This window comes from Drosophila obscura, unplaced genomic scaffold, assembly GCF_018151105.1.
Source record: "Drosophila obscura isolate BZ-5 IFL unplaced genomic scaffold, ASM1815110v1 contig_186, whole genome shotgun sequence".
NCBI classification, from domain to species: domain Eukaryota; kingdom Metazoa; phylum Arthropoda; class Insecta; order Diptera; family Drosophilidae; genus Drosophila; species Drosophila obscura.
Window position 1 is genome coordinate 4,289,283 of NW_024542774.1, and position 21,247 is coordinate 4,310,529.

Sequence of the window (21,247 nt, forward strand, 5' to 3'; positions counted from 1 at the left end):
ATCCCAAAGCACAGATCGGAGATCATCTTACGTTAAAAAGCTCCATATGGATTTAAGTAGCAACAGCTTTTAAATCTGTAAAACATTTGTAACCGAAACATTATTTCTCATCTCTATCTCTTTTGTCTGTCTCTCCTTCTCCTTCGGTTTCTCACTCTCTGCTTTGCCTTGTTGCTTCTCAAAGTCTCTTTGCTTTGCCATATTTGGTTGTTGTTTTTCTTGTTGCGGGTTATTTTCAATAATTTTTGAGTTGACGCTTGGCTGAGTTTTATGCAACACCACGATTTTGGTGGTATTCAGTGATCAATGCTCCAGTGACTCGCACGGGCCCCACCGCTTCAACGTCAACCACATCGATACAATGTTACACCTGAGATTTGTCTGCATGGTAGCTGTAAGTGAACTAAAATGCGTTTAAAGTGGAATAAATAAGCCATGAACAAGTGGCTGGATGTACGGGGAAGACGGAGATTCGCTGATAGTGAATGGCAGTGTGTTGTGTGTGGCGTATGCGCAATATTTAGGACACAATCCACGCCCAAATGAGATCCGTACTCATAAGAACTGACAACAGTTTCCAGTTTTCTGATTAACGTCCGAAAGCAAAAAAAACAGAGATAGAAAACAATTGTACGAGTATTTTTGTATATTTTTCATCCGCTCGTTGTGCAATTTTGTGTGTGTCTCAACAATTGTGGAATCTTTGAATATTCAGTAGCTTTTATTGATAACTTTAAGCTCAGTTTTGTCATCAAAGGCGGAATACTTAATACCAAATGTTCGTCATACAACAAAATACTCAACTAATTAATTAATTAGCGGTAAATGGTGGATTTAATGCATAAGTTTGCATAAACGTTTGTGTATTTATTTTCGAACTCAACTCTTATCGATCTTCATTTCAGTTCGCTCTGCTGTTGGGGCTGCTGCAGATCAGCCAACCCGCAGATGGTTTCATTCTCCGCTTAATCGCAGAGACCCTGCAGAACAATGTGGCCGGTGAGCCCATCACACACGAGAACACCGAATGGGACTTTGATCCGGACTCGGGAAAGAAGGCGCGTGCCCTTTATTTTGAGGTGAGACTCTGCCTCTTGATCCTTTTACACTAGAGTAACTGTAACTGTGCATGTCCATGTCCATGTCATTCGCAGAAAAACGGATTCCGTTCAGCCAAGTTAATCGAGCGACTGGGCGCGGGCACGGATGGCTGGCACGAGGAGAGACGAGTGGAGCAGGCTCTTCGCGATATAGGTCGCCTCAATGGCGAGCACAATCAGAATTATCCGCCTCCACCAGTTTAGCCATAAATAATTATCATTTACATCATTTAACTCTTATTTCATTTGCCAAGCCAAATCCCAACGAGTGGCTGAGAGGCTGAGTCGGGAGTGGGGGGGGCGTGGAGCGTGGGCTGGAAATATCCCCTAGGCAGATCCAGCACATTGTCATCATTTTAATTTGCAGCGATTAATTGTCATTGTGCGCATTAATGTGCTTCACAAGGATTTGCATAATTTGCACAACGTTGCCATATGAGATTCTATATAATCACCTCTTTGCCTCTCTCTCTCTCTCTCTTTTTGAAAAATCCCCCTCTTATCGGCTTATGGTTGCACCCAGCAAACGTATAGTGATAGGGTATATGCAGAATTTATGTTCGGAGAAAATTGGAAAAACTTTGGAGCTTCCAAAGATCATTTTTACTCTCAGGTTTCTTGTTGTTCCCTCTTTGCAAAAGTGTAAAAAAGTATAAGTATGTATACCTGAGTACCCGGTATCTGGTGGGCGACTGCATCGTTCATACTTGTTAAGGACTGCTGCAGCTCAGGAGGAGGGGTTGGGACAGGAGCCAACCGCCAGTATGTTGTTGTGGTTTTAATAAACGTTATTAGCCGGCTCGACTGCCAGTCGCAACTGCAAATTGCCGCAATTACATTTGGCTGAAGCGAAAAGCGAACAGAAGCGGCAGCTACTTACTTTCGTAATTTTTGTAATTTCATAATTCTGTCGCATAATTGAAGCCAATTTCGCTGCGAGCAGAATCAGGACAATGCTGGCTGTTCCCAGAAGGTGGAGCTGAGTGGTTGCCATTTTGCAGTTGATGTATGGATAAATGGATGGATGGATGTGATTCTGGGATGGCATACTTTTGGCAGCCAAAGGTATTTTAATCGTTAAAGTAAAGTAAAGTAAAATAAAGTAAAGTAAAGTAAAGAGTTTCAAAAAGGAAGATTTGGATATGGAAGGATGGGATAATGCCTTTTCCTCATTATGTATAAATAATTTTTGAGCAAATTCGTGAAAGCCGACAATCAATGGGATTAACTCCAACAATGGCATCCACAGTGGCTGCAACAACAACAACAACAACAAGTGTTCTGTGCACCGGAAATGAACTGCCACGCCACTGGGCAGCGCATGGGACGCACTGAATGCAATGATGGATGCACGGCAAACTGCTGCGTTAAATAAATAAAATTACGCACAATTGTTGGCTCTTTTGGGTCAGCAGCCAGCGGAAATTCACAACGGAAATTACATTACAGCTGGAAAGCCCAAACCAGAAACAGAGATGGGGGCGCAGTTCAACGCTTCGCATACGTAATATGGATTTGGCGCGCGATAACACCATAAAATTGTTTAACAAATTGTTAATACAGCATTGTAAATAATTCATTGATAAGTCCCGAACGAATCCCATCCCAATGGAGCCCGTGCGAACCGGTGCAGTTGTTCCGTTTATGACACTAATTTAATATGAAATCAAACAGTCATCGCCAGCTTGATAAGACATGCTGGGTTGACTTTTATTAAAGCCAAATGTAAATAGAATCATAATGATATTTTAGCGGGTACCAGTCCCAGTACAGGTCCCAGTGCCGATGCCCTGAACCAGCACCAGTCTCGATTCTAGTCAAGGATGAGGCATGCATTCATTAGCCTTATCACTATTCACTCAACATCAAATAAAATGTTTAATAATACTCGTAGTACGTCGCGGAAGGGGAAGGGGATGGGGACATTGACAGAGGACAAACTCGATAATAATGATGGGATATCGCATCAGGTGGAATCAATTGTCGCGTTGTTGGGTATTAACTTTCATTTTGTGACGATTTCCCCCTGACATCAATTGCTGTGAAAGCGGATTACTTGTCATAAAAGTGTGCACAAAAAAAGGTACATTTGAGTAAATATGTGGAAGGGAAAGAGGCAGGGCCAAGGGCAATGCGGGCACACCACAATGTGTGTGTGTGTGTGTGTGTGTGGTGTGAATAGGTGCTAAATGTTTTTTGATATTATTAATAGACAGGTTGGGCTTTGATTGACTGCCGCCAGATCGATGAGTTTCGGAGGAAAGGCTCTTCCAGCTAATTGGTGTTACACACATTCAGCATAGAACCATTCAGGATTGCATACGAGTATTTAGTCAATGTTCCATTTGGTTTACGAATTAGTTTTTATTCGAAACTCCATTGCCTAGACATTGCATTAGCCATTTCAAAAATGCTCCTCGCCGACCACTTATGGTCGCAGTCGCAGTTTCAGTCCTCTTCCCCGTGCCACTCCTCGAACGATATTTCCCAGTTTGCTGATTATTGGTTCAATGCACCTGAAGGGCATGTCCCCTATGTGCCCTGGGGAGGGGGTGTTCCAGGGCAGAATGAATTTCTTAATGCATATCCGTTGCGCAATTGAAGTCAAACTGAAGGGAAGGACTCTGACGGAGACGAAGACGAAGACCCAGGCGATGGCTAATGCATGGGGCCACAACAACAATAAATGTCAACTTGTGTTGCATGCAAGTGAAGTGTAGCGAGCGGGGGTGTGGTCGTGGGGAAGTCTGCCATGGAAAGTGGCTCAGTGAGAGAGAGAAAGGGAGAGAGAGGAGGGAGAGAGAAGAGCGAATGGCAAATCAGCTTTGCTTGCGCACGAAATGTAATTTATAAAATGTAATATAATATCAACAGCACACAGAAAGAGATGGACAGCGGGGTAGGAATAGGTAGGAATATGGTGGGGGGGTCATCCTATAACAATGGCATAATGTCAACTGCCTTTTGTCCTTGTGGCTGGAGGATGCTGGCGACCCGCTGCTGCTTATGGGAGGAGGAAAGAGAGAGGATTTATTTTATTTCATTAAATTGATGTTGCACGATACATTTCTACTGTCGCATATTTCTGGCTGTAAATTTTGCTACTTACACTACTCTAATTGATTCCATAATGAAAGCCCAGTCGGATTTTATTTTCCCCTGAACTCATAGCACAAAAAGTACAAAAAAATCCAAATTAAAAACTGTTTAAGGACCTTTTTGTTCTTTTATTATATTAAATTTCACTTCGGTATGAAGCAAAGGTCAAATATATTGTCCCGTCAGTATCTGTCGAGTAGCGTCGGTGAAAAACGTATCGTATAGGAGCAATCTTCTGCTTAAAAGCAGGCAGAAACTGCCTGTCTTCTGTCTTTTCTGTCTCCTCTACCTCGCAGCAGGAGGTACTTTTAGCATATCCTTGTGCCGGTTTTTTATTTGAGGGTAATTGCAATGCTAGCTGGGCAATTTTAAATTTTATCATTGCGCCCGCATCTGTCGCTGACAGATTAGTTAGTGCTTCTCCTCCTCCTTCTCCTTCTCTCTTTTGCTTTTCTCCACTGCTTTTTCTGGATCTCTGCTCATTGTCTTGCTCCCATAATTTTGTCAAGCAATTATGAACCAAAACAGGCTGACAGTACAATTTATCACCATTTAATAATAATAATAGTTTAAGCAGGAAGATTGGATGATCCGAAGCTCTGATTTCTGATTGACTTTATAGCATATTTCAATTTCGATTATTAATATGTACTTACTGGAAATTATTATTGAACTGTAAGATTTTGTATGTATGTATACATGTATATTATATATAAAGTATGTAAATATGTATGTATGTACATATTTCATATGTGCACTTATAATATTCATTCAATAAGTTTACCAAAGGATTTCTTTTCTTTGTTTGCAAATGCAAATCCATTATGCCACAACGTCCTCGACTAATGCACTGAGAAAACTGCACACCAGCATCGATCGGCTCAGAATCAGCCAGCTCCCTTGATGTTATGATGGTGGGAGGCCGATTGCTTGGCATTGTTGTAGGCATTAGAAAAGGGTGTTCACATAAATACCAAAACCGCTATAAATACATACATATATATGGTACGTCTGAAGGTTTATCAATGTCTTTAAGTTTTAGATAAGCCATCTATAATGCATCAAGGATATACCAATGCTACGCACTCATTTGCTGTTACCTGGTAGTTTAGGTGGCCAGGCTTATAAGTGAATTTTCTTATAATTAAACATGTTCCGTTTCACTTGCTCACCTCAATATTAGTCCAGAAATAGCCCCTCCAGGCAGGTTGACTGAAATCTAATAAACAATCTTATGAAAATTATAGTCATCAGTTGACGAGGCAAATTTAACATTTCCTGGTCTCCCCCTGGAGCTATTCTTGTCAGCTTCCATTTCCCTTTGCCTTTAGCTTCTGTCACTTTTTGTCCTTTGCCACTCGAATTCACTTGATTACAAAGTAATTTATTGGCAAAACGAAAAGCCACAGAGCCAGCAGCAGAAGCAGCAGCAGCAACAACAAGATACTCGTAGATAAATAGAGATTTGTCTCAATGGCAGTCCCCAAATTCCCTCAATAAACCCTCCTCTGTCCTATCTATTCCGCTGTGCATACGAAATGCGGTAAATCCCAAAAATCAACAAACAAATGAAAAGAAAATTCAATAAAATACGAAACGAAGCGCACAAGGAACTTTTTCTCTTCTTTTCTCGTATTTCGGTTTGGAGGGGAAAAACTAATTACATAGAAAAGCTGGAAAAGCGTCTGCCAAGTGGGCGTTGCGAGCTGCTGGTGAACGCCCCTCCTCCCCACACCACCCGTTTTAACAGGTTTTTTCCTTTAACTTTTGATTTCTTTCCCTCTCTGGCAGTCCTTCGTTTTTTTCGCACATTGCGTAAGGCGCATTTAATTACGTATGCCAGGCAGGAGCCAGGATCTTACTCATCCAAAGTGTCCCACTCGTGTGGGACAGTGCGTCACATGGTTGCATACCTCGTAGAATAGTCCATGTATCAAATTAATGTTTTAAATATATGTATAACTGACAATCCAATCGCTGAATCAATTGAAGAGATGAAACTCCTGAAATGTATTTTATCTAAACTTTGAACACTAACTCCCTGAGGTATAATAGGTATATCCATTTCATGCAATGTATAATGATATCACCCGTTATCTGAAATCACTCTGTCCTATAGCACTGAACCGAAGTGTACCTAATATGACCAAAAAAAAACTCGAATAAAATTAATTATTTTGTCAGTTGATATGGCGAGGCTAACTGCTGTTGGCTCCTCCCCAACAATCCTCATCCCCAACCATGGATTTGTTTAACTGCGACTTTTCCGTCTATCCCCTTTGGTGGCTGCTCTTGTGACACCCTCAAAGCCGCAGGACACGACGCGGCTGCCATCCGCCACCTGCCACGAAGAAAATTGGCATGTTGTGTCAATATAGACAGCGGACACTGTGCCACAGAGAACATCGGGCCACACAGGACTCGACAAAGCAGCAATCCGCAATCCGAGACCGGCAAAAAATGGAGAATCCTTCCCGCGCCACTAATACTGTCACGGGGTTGTCCGTTTTCTGGTTGCGTGGCCTGCGGTCATGTTATTTTTTGCAATTTGAGCGTTGTTTGTACACGCCAGGGACGTTAACGGAGAGGAGTAGCAGAATCAGGCTTAGATGGATGCGTCCTGTCCTCTATCTTTTGGAGACCTCAGGCAACTCGAACATGTTGTTGGAATATGAAAAGTCTCGCTTATTGCTAGTGAATTTTTGATTGATGGGACCTGAAGTGAAGTTTGTAGAATTTTGAAATAATGTGAAGTTCCTGCTCTTTATTAAACTTCTTCAGTGGTCAAAGCAGTAATGAAATGAGTGAAAGTAGGTGAAAGCATATGTTTAGCCCCATGTACCATGCAGGAGTGCATGTGGATACATTATTTCTGATCATATATCCTGCAAAAAGCTTTTCAATTGGTTTCTTTCCAGAATTTCTATTGAGAAATAGAGTTTTATCTATTTTGTGGGCTCTTTTTTGGGACAAACGGACCAATAATCAAGTAAAAACAATAAACGTGGCCCAAACTTGTTTTCCAAACCTACCCCGGTCCTTTTGTGGCGAGAGGGATTGATGTTGGTACAACCAGCCCCAGGTTTTACAGCAATTACGGCCCAAATTGCGTTGCAATGAAATTTTTAACGTTTCGATTTTTGATGCCCATTTTGTTCCGTTTTCCCGTCTACTTTGTTGCTTCTTTTCTGGCTGCAAATCGTGCAAATGGCCAAGAACGAAGCGAAAAAAATTTCATTACAATTCCGACAGATGAAGAGCCAAGGGGGGAGAGAAAGAGAGAGAAAGGCAGAGTCAGAGGCAGAAAAAGCAACGCACAAAAGTTACAACGCGAAATTGCGGCCCTGCTAAATGCAGAGGAATGAAAAAACAGCAACAACTGCAGTCAGACAGAGATTAAATGAACGCTAAACGGGCAACAAGAAGAAACAAAGGGAGAGGGTAAGGGTGACGGATGGATGGTGCGAGAATGAGTGGTGTAGAGTGGGAGAGTGCAGAGAGTAACAAAAAGTGGTGTGCACACATGGAGCAGCAGAAGAGCAGTGCAGCGGCAGTCAACGGCCAGTGTTGCCAAAAATGTTTGACTAGGACCCACAAAAAAGGCTGAATTGATAGCTGAATCGTTTGCCGGATTCATCTGTGACTTGTTATCTGACCATATATTAATCCTAAAAATGCAATAAGAATAGATTATTTTATTGCCACAGCCAAAGTAAGGGAGCAGACGTGAAAGTCTGTCTGCGTGTGTGTGTGTGCTTCGAAAAGCTGGTCTGGCGGGAAAAATGCTGAGTGCTCATTACTGTGGAGGTCCTCTGCATATGTGCTAATCTCTGGTCGTTGATTTTTTGTTGCAGCTTTTAGGCGCAAACGTTTATTGCATTTAGTTTTCATTTTGGTCGCTGCCGCTGCCCGAAAAAGAACTCAAACAGAGGAACCTCAAAAAAAGATACGAAAGCCACAAAAAATTTCGCCTAACGAGAAATTGCACTTGCCTCGCAGAGGGAGGAAGAGAGCGAGAGAGAGAGGGCTTAGGGGGAACTTATTTGCACATGCTGGGAAAAATTTAAGCGCTTTTAAACACAATTGTTATAAATAAACAAAACAAAAAATGTAACAAATTTCATTTCTGCAACGTTTTTGTTTGAGTTAAAAATGTATGCAAGTTTTTATATGCTCACACATGCACACATACTCCTGGCTGTGCGCTTGCTTGTGTGTGTGTGGGGGCAAATAAGGAAATTTACAGCACTTACGCAAACTCACACACATGCAGCGGGCCCACACACAGACAGAGGCAATTGAATGCAATTTTGCATGAGATATTAAAAAATCTTTTTTCGCCACTTTTTGGAGGCTGCCAATTGTGTTGTGTGTTACATTTCCGTGTGGATGAGAGGAACGGAGAATGGGAATGCGGATCGGTATGGGCATGTGCTTGGGGGCTGTGGTTGGTTGAAGGAGACATCGTAGGCTGCACTTTTTATTTTATTACGCCTCCATTTGGCAGCCTGCCTGGCACAGCAACAATAACAAATGAAAACCGTTTTTAATGAAATTTTTGAACAAGTTTACCTCCCCCTCCACCCACTTATAATAGGGTGTGATAGGGTGGGTGGGGGGTCCAGAGAGGAGCCACAGCAATATGCAGTTTGATGAGCCTTCATCAGCCTTTCATTTCCGCCCATTCAATGCTCAATTGTTTCTCATTTGCCAATCTGGCCATAAAACTGCTAAAAACTTCTTGCTTTCTTTTCTTCTTTTTTTTTCCCACACAAAGGGAATACTGTTTTCGAGGGGTTTTCCTGGCCACACGCTCCCACACAAAAGGTGTGTGATTACAATTGTTGTTTGGCCTGAACACGGCCCCCGGGCTACGCCCATGCATACACATGTCAAGCGCCTTATTGTTGTCTCCGTTCCTGTTCCCGTTCCCGTCCCCCTCCGCTTCGACCAAAAAACCGAAACAGATTCTGAGCCATATATCCAGATGCAGAGCCAGAGCCACTTGGCAGTTGTCAGGAGGTCTTGTCAGCTTATTTGTTTGGCTACAGTTTTGCATGCAGACACACTCGCAGATATGCATATCCATATATGTACATATGTATGCCTGTATGTGGATATGTGCCGCATTATCCTTTTGTTTGTGTTCTGGCCAAAACGGTAGCCATTTGGCCATTGTTCACTCGACCAATTTTTATGTAATTCAAGTGCACAACAATGCGACAGGTAATTTCCAATGAATTCCCCTCAGCATCTTTCTCTTCTCGCATGTGTGATTGCCCATCTCCTGGTGAAAGGAAAGAAGGTGGCCAAATCTTTGCAAACAGCACAGAACAGAAGCCGAGCCGCATAATTATCGGGAAACTCTTTTGTCGGCCCCGGGGCGTTTGAAGTGAGCAGCAGTCGTTGTGAGGAATCGAACTACGCTCGGAGAGGGACCACTCTCCTTTGCCGCTTATCTTGGCCAGGAATTTGCAGAGCCAGAAGCATGTGTGTCCTTTCATACGTACATACATATGTGCTTTAATTCGGCTCGAAGTGAGTGTCAATTTACCACTGATCCGGCATGTGGTGAGATCAGACCACATTCTTACTGGGAAAACGCTCTTTATCGTTCTGGTTGATCTGGAAAAGTGTGCCAGAAGTCTGTTCTTCCTGCTCCCAGTTCCTGTTCCGTTGGAAGAGTGGAAGAAGGAGTTACCGTCTGATTCCATTCCATCTGTGGCCTGCTTCCGCCTCGGGGCTTAATAAAGCGAAAAATTCTGAGATACGAAACTTGACTTGGGACATTTATATGCGGTCTGTGTGTGGATTGCCAGCTCCCCCATCCCACGGAAGGTTTTCCCCTCTGTCCTGTCGGTATATTAGATTATGAAACGAAATGTCAAACAAATCCAGGACCTTCTCCATCACTCCTTGCAGTTGTTTGATTACGGCCACAAGCTGCCAAGGATATTGGATAATTTAAGCAACTATATCTATATGCATTTGCCTCTGTAACTGGGGCTGTGTCTGTAGCTCCACACTCTGTGAGTGGGGGCGTATCTCTATCGGGGCGTGTGCTGGCTGAGTTGCGGTTGCCTGGCCAACCTCAGCAGTTGCTCATTTGCTGCCGCATACCGTATACATATTACATTTCGCCAGGCAGCACTTGAAGGCCGCAACTTTCGCAAACAACGAGAATGTATTTCAGGCCAAAGGAATTTGCAAAGCGATTTATCGTCGGTCATTCATTGATCCAAAGCTATAGGATGGAGAATCGTTAATGAATTTGTGCCCAATGATAAATTAGAGTACGTTCTTGCCTCTGGAATCCCCTAGCTACAAAAAAGTACCATAAGTCAGATATGTTTCACTTCCCTAGGTAAACCATAACTCGAAAGTTAAAAAAGTATCAATCATAAGATGATAATTATATTCTTTTGCCTCTGATAATTACAAAAATCAATCCCTTTATCCGCCCAGTGCTTGCCATCGTAAGCGCTCAAAAAAGATGTCAGTGGCAGCTATTTGGCACACAGCCACCCCCCACCAGGAACTCCGTTCATCCACTTAACCCCGCCAACAGCGGGTAAAAAGTCAAAATTAAATATCCCAGCTATAAGAAAAGCTATCAGTTTACCTCGAACCCGTTCCCCTTTCCCATTTTCCTACTTTGGCGAAAAGAAAGGGAAGAATATCCGGCAGACAATGGCAGGCAGACTGTGAGTAGACGAAAACTTTTTAGTTGGATTATGTGGAGGGTAAGACTGAAACGCACGCACAGATGCACAGATACACACAAACATACATACAATATATATATATAGTATCTGTTAGATACTTACCCCTCCTTTGTCTCTGTCCCACACCCACACAAGGAACAAAATTCGTTTTATTACTTTGATATATTAGATTTAATGGTTAAGAAAAATGTTGCCAACAGCAGCCAGCCCCCCCCCAACCACCCCCCGTTTACCGCCCAGGAACCCCACCGCTTTCCACGCGCACAACTTGCCACCCATCTAACGCTCTCTATTGTGGAAAGTGGGTGTTTTGTGGGTTGTTGTCGTCGTTGCGTTGCAGTTAACCTTATTAAAAGGTGAACACAGTCATGGCACCAGAGAGAATTGCCACAATGTGTTTACACGCAGCTGCCAGGGGTGGGGTAGGGTGGAGATGGCGGTGGAGATGAAGATGGGATGGGGTAACACGATAATGACCTCGTTGGCCCAAAAAACCCCCCGCGTGTGAGTGTGGGTGGAAAGATGTAACATCCAATAAGCTTTCACCTCGACTGCGCAAGTCCCAGGAGAAACGCAACAGGAGAACGACAGAGAGGACTGCAGCAGAGAAGAGAGAGCGCACAGAGGAAAACAGTGACAGAGACAGAGAGAGAGCAGTGAGTATAGAGATAGTGAGCGCCCGGACTATTTGCTCCCATCCCCCCAGCCTCGAACCCCATTGATGTGCTAATTTAGAAATTACAATCAAGTGTAGTCTTCAATGAGTTTAAGTTTGACTTTGATTCAATTTGTCATTTCACACTTCGCCTAAATGGCTTCCAGTTATCACTTTGCAGAGGGTGCGTAGCGGCAAGTGGTGGGGCTAAATTAGTAGAAAGCGGTTGGAAGAACAATCAGAGAAGGCTTGAACGTGAGAGAAGGCTGTCAGCAAAGTGGAAGAGGCAAACGATTCTTGATATCTGGCAAGTGGAGCAAATCTTCATGCCCTGGAGATAAATCAGGGATTGTCCTGGGCTGGATTGGACCAATTAGTGGACCGCCGAGCAACCCCTCCCCCACCCCCCTCCATTACGCCCTGGTTAGCCTAATGAGCCACCACGATTATGGCTAAGTGCGTTGCATGAGGCTGCATAAATTTGTTGGCTGGCATTATGCATTCCACATTAGATCAGAGATTACGGGGTAGAAGATCTGGGATCTGGGATCGGGGATCGGGGATCTGGACAGGTAGGCCCAGAACTCGCCCTGCCCCTAAGACCAGTCTCTCGTTCGCTGTCTCGTTCAGCTCTAAATTAAACGAAAATGCAATCGGATTTCTGAATGAAATCTGCATAGGGACTGCATCCTATGAAAATATGATTAAGCGTCTTGGCTTGGCCAGTTATCCTCTGAAGCACATGTACTACACACCCTCGGACCTGAGTCCTGTGTCCTGTGGCGTCACCCATCTGGTAAATTAATGAGGTCCCTGCTACTTGTTCGCAGTTCTGCGGAAATTACGTGTTCCTGATCCTGATTCGGAGTGCCTGCCCGGCACTAGGTGCCGCGATCTTTGGCTTTGTTTGGGTTCGGGCCACAAAGGAATTGTGTAAGTTTCGACAAATTAGTGAGGATCAGTCCCAGTCCTCGCTTTGTCAGCATTGTCGTCGGCGGCGTTTCGCATTGTGCGGCGGGTGTATGTATCGGCCATCTCAGACACGACACCGACACTGACACCTTTGGCTGCCCTTTGTATTATGCAACCTCCGACAGGGCTAAACACTGGTAATAGGGAAAAGCTTTCCCTGAGAGCCCTGTCTAAGCTGTACTTAGGGCAAATCTTTGTTGTCAGAAAAAATATGGCCAGAATAGAGATTATTTTAGGTTTTAGAAAAGATAACAAGGATTAAACGTAGTCCTGCTTTTAAAAAGCTTCCTCAAGAAATGTCCCCTACTTAGTAATTAAAATGTTGTTCCTTTAGATTGGAAAACCACTCGAAAGAGTGTATGATTAAATTTTAGCTCAACATATACCCAAAGGCGCTTAAACGAGTAACTGGCATTTAAATACTATAACATTATAATCTACACTTGCAATTTTAGAGAATAATTCTACCTTGATGCTCTAAATATTGCACTTTATATTTCTACTAAATAAAATATGTTCGATTTGATTTACATATTTGACAATATCGCAACAGCTACAGGAAAAAACCTCCCAGTAGTTATTTGAATTGGAATTATATTCCAAAAAAAATTGAACATAATAAGTAGATCAATAAAATAATCCTTTTTTTTTTTGGCGAAATTGCGCCCTACTGTACCATTAGTAGATCCCTTTCGGCCCAGTCTAGTTCTGTTCAGTGCAGATCACAACACAGATCCGCTGAGATGAGATCAGTTTAATCAATGAACTTAGGTCAAGATCCCGCGGCATCTGCCTGCTAAGTAAAGGGATTCATTGATCGTTTGGATTGTTCAATGAAACCCTGGGCTCATTCCCAAGCGCGCCAGATCACGAGGATCCCCGCAGATACAGTTTGCGCCCAAATGGAAGCGGAACTAATAAACGTTGTGCCGGCAAATGGCTGCTGATCCGCTCAGGTAGGAATTTCAGAGAGTCGAGCAACCTGTTTTGTGATTTGTGGATGTCCACATTCGGTAAGGGTAGGCTAAAACAGCGCGGAACGAGATGGAGAGAGATAGAAAGAGATACAGATGTTTCCCTATGGGTTTAAAGATATTTTTTAATGAGAGAAATTTGCGAAATAAATAAAATTAATCAGCAAACTATGTTGGTCGAATAAAAGAGAGAGTATCGTATCAGAGGGAAAAATGAGAGAGAGCGAGAGAGAGCGCTGGCAAGAGTGAGAGGCAGCACTCAAAGAAAGAGTGAGAGAGCGATACAGCGAGTGGCAGGGCAGAGCAACACCCCTAAACAAAAGCTACCTGTAAATTCACGCACACGAACAGATACGGCGCACACAGATACTGGGGTAAACTACCCCTAGAGAGACAGAGAGAGTGAGAGAAAGAGCAAGAGAGCACGACAGGGATAGATATGGGCGAAGCGATGGATTGGGAACTGGCAGCGAGCGAGAGTCGGCCTCAGCCTCGCCCATTTCATTCAGCCCAACGACACTTGCAGCAGCAGCAGCAGCAGTGAACAACAACCAGAAACCAGCAGCCATCTACCATCCATCCAGCAACAACAAGAGGCAAGCAAACGTGGCACGTATTTAATGCAACTGTGCCACAGGAGACGGGCTCAGTCGGTGGTTGTTGATCGCAACGAGCGTTACATGCATATTCGCTCCTGCCTCAGCACAGTCCTGTTCCGCTCTGCTCTGCCAATCGCACTAGCTGTGGAAACCCTATCAATCGAAATCGTACAGAAGTAACGAGACTAACTCAATCACATTCATTAATTAATCAGTCGCCGCGCGTGCAAGTCAACACAACAAATTCTGTGAAATAAATACGAAATTATATTAGAAATTCGAATCAGAAACAAACAAAAAAAAATAATAATAAATAATAAATAACAATTATTTGGTTACAATATAATTGAACGGAAACCATTTTCGACAATCGACTCTTAGTGGTTCGTGGATCCAGCTGCTGCAGCCTGAGCTCTCGTTGAGCTAAGATGACCACAACGACCACACAGCATCATCAGCACCCTATCATGCCGCCAGCCATGCGTCCCGGTCCTGTCCAGGAGAGTCCCGTCTCGCGCCCTCGCGCCGTCTACAGCATCGATCAGATCTTGGGTAATCAGCACCAGATCAAGCGCAGTGGTAAGTCATACATATACAGTCATATATATGTGTTTAGATGGGATATAAACATTAGAGGACAGGAATAACAGCGATTGCCGTCGGCGATCTGTGGGGCAAAAGACTAAGGACGATGGTCGATTGGATACTAATATTAGTTTGTGGGGAACTAAGTAACATTTCAACTTTTGAAACATCACGAAGATGCCTTGGCATTCTGTTTTAGTATAGATTCGTAACGAATTCAGGTTTTATCAATTTTTATTAATATCTGCAATCTGCAAAGCACTGAAGCTGAAGATCAGTTTTATTTGAATATATTTACACGATGGCTCATTGCTGAGTTCTGGAAATACTTTACACGATTCTGATAATCAGTTAATGTTTTTTGTAAGCCCTTTTGCCGTCAGTAGAAAGCAGTGCCAGTCATGTCAAACTTAGTTAAATTTCCTAAACAATTTTCAAAGAACATCGTCTATTCCTTGTTATTTTACAGCTACATTATTTTAGTTTATTTATTAATCATTATTGCATAGAGCTGTAAATCAACATCGAGTATTTACAATGTATGTAAATATATTTATATATATATATTTTTATAGTGCTTCCAAAGATCAGATTAAATTGTCTATTGGCGAAAATGGTTTAGAAATTTCCGAAAATACTGTTAAGCTAAGTAATATTTATGGGGATGGACAAGCGTAGTTTTTAAATTGCCTCGTAAGCTGGTAATCAAGCTTCCAACCAAATCTGGTAACCACATCAAAGATCTATTGGGAGACACAGGGGACAGGGAACCCCAAACCGGGCTGACCCATCTCAAGGACCCATATCATATGCAAATTGCTTGTAAAGGACATTCTGTCATAGTTAGTGTGGGCATAGAATAAACTTTGGAGCAAACATCATCCCGAAACTTTTGCAACCAGAGCAACAAGAAGCATATCATGACAATGGGAGGTGTCTGCCATGTTGAGACTCTTGTTGTGGGCGTGGCCAAGCGGCATGAGGCCTCACCCAAGGACCGGTGAATAGCTGAGGGAGAAAAAAGAAATCACTGTGTATCAAAACATATCTGACAGGATACGCCACATGTATCATGGAGGCAGAGACTGAGAGAGAAAACCAATTGCGTCATTAGACCCATAATTAGATTGAAACGCTTTGGGTGGATGGGGGGCAGGGACAGGAACAGAATCAGGGACAAGGGACCAGGCACCAGGCACCAGGCACCAGGAAAGGCTACAATTTGGCGACAACGAGCAGCGTGCGCACCGCAGGACACTGCATCCTGTGAGCCTCGATTGCTGTCGCGTAATTTGATGCTCGCTGGAAATTACCTTTTCGCCACAACAGGCTCGGGCTGTCGGTCTCTCGGGCTTGTTCTCCGGTTCTGTCTGCATGAATGTTACGAAATACGATAAGGACGACAGCGTATCCTGCTGAGCGGCGACGTGTCCTTGTGCTATTGTGAATATGATTAATTTGAGGTTCATTAAAGTTTGATTACACGTTGCTCGTTCGCTCTGAGGGAAATCTTTTTTAAAAACTTTTACCCGATTTCGGCCTCGGGCGTGTGAAAGGATACTCATGCCTGCTGACTCATACCCGAATCGAGAATCTGGAATTCGGGGGGTAAAGCCAAACCGTATTTATTTATTTGTTATTGATTGCCAAATCAATTCGCGTAGCTTTCGAGCCCTTGAGCCGCTCGCAAGTGGAAAGGATTTGCTTTTTCGAAGCGAAGCGGCTCTGATGGCTGCTCTGGCCGAGCCATAGGGGGGTTAAAAGTCCCGGATATAACTACTTCAGTTACAATTGAATGAATTTCGAAAGTGTTCTCGGCCGCAGCTGCCGCAGCTTTCGATTTTCAAAGTCAAACGTGAAACTTTTTTGTTCGAGGCGGCACTCGAGTTCAATTCGAAATTGTTTAACTTTTCCATTCTCCGCCTTTTCAGATACACCCAGCGATGTGCTGATTTCGCATCCCCATCATGCCCATGCCCATCACATCCATCACTTGCACCACAGCAACAGCCACATGTTGCAGGAACAGCAGCACCAGCAACAGCACAGAGCAGCAGCATCATCAGCAGCAACAGCAGGCCCATGCCCAGGCCCAGGCCAAACGCGAAGATTCGCCAACCAACACGGAGAGCGGCCTGGATGTGGACAACGATGATGAGCTCTCCTCGAGCCTCAACAACGGCCACGATCTGGGCGACATGGAGAGGCCGCGCAAAGTCCGTAGGTGAGTGCTCGATAAAGTTGCCGGGGCGCAATCCGCTTAGCAGATTAAATCGTATTTGGCCATTGTTGGGCTATTAAGAAACCTGAAAACAAAAATAGAAGCCTGCGCTCCTTTCAGTTATCTGTCTATCTATCCATTTCATTCATTCATTTATCACGCTAATGTGCCGACTTTGATTTCGCAGATCTCGCACAACATTCACAACCTTTCAATTGCATCAATTGGAGCGGGCCTTTGAGAAGACCCAGTACCCGGACGTGTTCACAAGGGAGGATCTGGCCATGCGCCTGGATTTGAGCGAGGCGCGCGTGCAGGTAATTGAAATACGGACTATGTTCTCGTAATTATTTTCGAATTAAGCTAAACTCCCCCACCCATGGAAATTCCAACCGGTGAACCTCAGTCGAAGGTCCATTGAATCAGTAGTAAATTATAATTAGCTGACGAGCTTTGTAGCTTGTAATTCAACAAACTTCGCTGATAAACGGCAGACAGCAAAACGCCAACAAATAGATTGCAAAAGGCTTGGGCACGTCTGGGCTCTGGGGTACGCACCCAGAGAGGTCGCTAAACCCATCGAACAATCGGTCGTGCCCAATTTGTAAATGGTCTTTGAAACACTTAAACCCCACTTTGTACACAAACACGCTGCTTAGATCTAGTCGGCGGAGGGTTGTCGCCGCGTTTCATTCCGTCCGTCCTTTTTAGGGGTGGTCCCAGGGACATTAGATATTGTGATTTTCCAAATGATTAAATTGGTCGCGCTCACATGGTGTTGGTATTTTTATTAACTCTACTTTCGGGTAAACAATTAAAGTGGCTCTGGGCACTGTCTCCCTGTGCTGTGTGATGCTGCTGCTGCTGCTGCTGCAGGACACGCGGCAACCATACACACAGATGACTACACATGTAATTAGGGTGTCCTTTCGCCAGCCAGAGGTCTCTGGCCCTGCTTCTGCCTCACATACTCGTACAATTTGATTTCGGTTGAGAATGCTTTCAAACACTTCAGTTTTGATTGAGCGATTTGCCAACATCGGGCCACTGCTGTTGACGGGGGGATAAAAGTATCGCAATCGCACAAAAAAGATTTGAAGAGAATGTAAAACAACTTGACCTAAGCACTTTCGCGCTGGCTCACAGAGGGATTACGGACTCTGCATACAAATTGTCCGTTTCATGGTCGTCATCCTGAATCCCATCCCCATCCGCATTCACAGCCTCATGGCGAGGGTACTGCTGCTGCCCTCGTACATCTATCTGTTAGCAGATTAACTGTAATTGGTCATTGATTCCCATATGCGAATACCGTTTTTTGGGGTACTTCAATACACACGAGTAGAAGCAGATAGCTGGCAGCTTGCATTTTTTTTTGTTACTGTTTTTCTGTTTGGATACAAAAGTATCTGTAGCTTAATCCCCGCTTGTTCTGGGGTTGTTGAGTGGGCAATTATTTCGGGATTTGCATCCATGCTGAACGACATCCCATCAAAAAAAAAAAGGAGTAAGCGGCGGCACTAGAAGTCAGTCGAATTTTTATAGGACAGCTTGCAGAAATGTATTCAAAAAGTGGCCAGAAAAATCAAAATCCAATCCAAAATCTAGCAACTTTCTGGATCCCTACAGTGTGCACTGTACCTTTAGTGCTCTCTAGTACGGATTGAGGGGCTTTCTGTGACAGTTTGATGATCGCACATGTGCGATAAATGCTGAACGGATATCCGCAATTCAACTTCTGCCGCCTCGCTGCTCTCGCACAGTGGTTTAAGTTGGTCCGCATCATAATTGCTGCCAACTGACAATTAAAAAGCCCACACAAAGACACAGCACACAGACACAGACAGGCGGAGACAGAGACGGTTGCGGGTGGTGGGTTGGCATTTCCCAGCAGACACACAGGACACGGGACAGGACACAGGACAATAATTGGCAGCAATTATAGCAAGGAAATCGTTGCTAATTTACTACTCGCTCAACTGCACACATTGTTGCAAATGCTGGCAGGCAAGGCAAGAGCTGGAGCTCGAGCAGGAGCAGGAGCAGACTGGATCCTGGGGCCAGGCCTAAGTACAGGGTGTCTATAATTGCAGCGACTCCTCTTTTGTCTCAATCCTGCCCCGGGTACAGTCAGTTGTCGAGTGATTTCAATTTACAAACAATTAATTTTCCCATCGACTCGCATTGAAAATGTGTGCCCCCCCCTTAAAGCGGAAATGTGTGTGTGCAGCCAACGCCCATTGTGGGTGGGTGGTCAACCCCAAGCAAGTGCCGAAAAATGCATAAGACACCCTTTGCAGCATTCCAGAAACAGAAACAGAATGAGGGCGAGCGAGAGAGAGTCAGAGAGAGACAGGGTGGGAGCGTTGCAAATCAGAGTACAACACTTCCGATTGGATGCCATTGTATTTGGCATCTCTCCAGCCCACTCACAGCTCTCTCCACCTTCCACCTTCAGCCATCTGGCTCAGACAATTGTGGGAGGAGTGTGAAGCACCCACCGAAGGACCATGTGGCGTGAACTTTTCGAACTCCCAGATTGATAGATTGCCAAATTGTTCGGCTTTGCTTTGGTCAAAGTCAAAGCAATTACAAGACGTTCGACAAGCCGCAAGTCAATTTAAAGTGCTCACAGTTCGACTTTGTGATATCCCTTAACCATAGCGGAGCTGCAAAGGCAATCGAAGCTAAACAGCAGGCTACAGGCTGAGCTCAATATACTCGCAGCTCTACGAGGTAGCTCATATTTGCATACGCTCATACATACATCGTACATCATACATCATACATCTGCTCTGCTCAGCACCAACTCTAAACTTTGTTCTTTCCGTGCACTTGCAGGTGTGGTTCCAGAACCGTCGGGCCAAATGGCGCAAACGTGAGAAGTTTATGAATCAGGATAAGGCCGGATACCTCCTGCCCGAGCAAGGTAAGTCCTCCCGATACGCATTTGATTTGTCCGCAAATTACCGAATTACGTGTGCAACATAATTAGGAATTAGGAAGGTCGCACTCCCAGCACCGCCCTGTCACCCTGCTCGACTAACGAACTCGCCTCTGCTCTCTCTCTCTCTCATTCCAGGTCTTCCAGAGTTTCCGCTGGGCATTCCCATGCCGCCGCACGGCCTGCCCGGGCATCCGGGTGGCCTGCCCGCCGAATTCTGGCCCCCGCACTTTGCCCTGCACCAGCACTTCAACCCGGCCGTCGGCCTCCTGCCCCAGCACCTCATGGCACCCCACTACAAACTGCCCAATTTCCACACCCTGCTCTCCCAGTACATGGGCTTGAGCAATCTGAACGGAATCTTTGGTGCCGGTGCGGCGGCTGCAGCAGCGGCGGCGGCTAACGGATCGGCAGCAGCCGCTGCCGCGGCTGCCGGCTACCCCCAGAACCTATCGATGCACGCGGGCCTGTCCACGGCCCAGGTGAGTCCGCCCTGCAGCAACAGCAGTCCGCGGGAGAGCCCCAAACCACTCGTGCCTCATCCCCACGCCATGTCACCCTCCGGTGGGGGCACCACCCTCATCTCGGGCGGCCTGATGCTCACATCGACGGCAGCCCAGTCGCCCTGCAGTGCAGGTGGAGCGAGCAGCAACTCCTCGACCCCCGTGTCCGTGGTGACCAAGGGCGAGGACTAACTTCGCGGTGATAACCATGTACATACAAACCACACATCACACATAAACACACGTCATTGGCAGGGACATGCCACACTGTAAGATATCTAAGAGCGTTGCCTATTGCCAAATTTAACTTAGTCCTAACACGTACACGTATTGCCTATCTGTAAGAGATCCATAACTATAATTAGCCCCAAGCAAGTGTCATACGATTAGCAATAAAGCCGAAATCAAGAAAATAATCTGATGAAAACAAAAATAAACAAAATGAAAAGAAATCCTGGTGAATTTTAATGGGTAAATCGGTTGGTGGTGTGGCCCTTTCGAAGGAAGGTTTTTGGAAAGATACAAATTCAGACTGGCAGACTGACCGAAGCTAAGGCTAAAGACTCTGCTGTCTATTTGGATTTGGAGCCTCTTCACAGACAATGTTGAAGTACCGATCTGCAAATGTAAGCTTGTTGACGACAGGGCAGCCAGCTAGAGAGTAGTAAGTATTAAAGAGTACTTCCAAATACCGTATTTCGTTACGGTTCTGCCTTGGTCATACTACTACTACCTACTTACTACCCATAAATTTTAGCTGCCTGGTAGTCTACTCCTGGAAAAGAACCATAAACAAAGTTAATCTCTTCGTCTGTTTCCGTTCACTTAAGAAATGTCTTCATTTTCTGCAGCATCCCATTTTGCTCCACT

At 44.6% G+C, this 21,247-nt stretch overlaps 2 protein-coding genes across 2 annotated transcripts; both read left to right on the top strand.

Moving 5' to 3' along the window:
• The first annotated feature begins 210 nt into the window (after nt 1-210).
• LOC111077866 lies at nt 211-1,577 on the top strand. Its single transcript, XM_022372324.2, has 3 exons — nt 211-394; nt 906-1,079; nt 1,155-1,577. Exons 1-3 carry the CDS (start codon nt 362-364, stop codon nt 1,302-1,304), a joined length of 357 nt encoding a protein of 118 aa, XP_022228016.1. The 5' UTR covers nt 211-361; the 3' UTR covers nt 1,305-1,577.
• Nucleotides 1,578-14,078: 12,501 nt separating this feature from the next.
• LOC111077855 (homeobox protein orthopedia) lies at nt 14,079-20,822 on the top strand. Its single transcript, XM_022372310.2, is given in 6 exon segments — nt 14,079-14,703; nt 16,641-16,752; nt 16,754-16,933; nt 17,118-17,247; nt 19,772-19,859; nt 20,013-20,822. Coding segments are annotated over 6 exon segments (1,218 nt in total). The 5' UTR covers nt 14,079-14,552; the 3' UTR covers nt 20,570-20,822.
• The last annotated feature ends 425 nt before the right edge of the window (nt 20,823-21,247 follow it).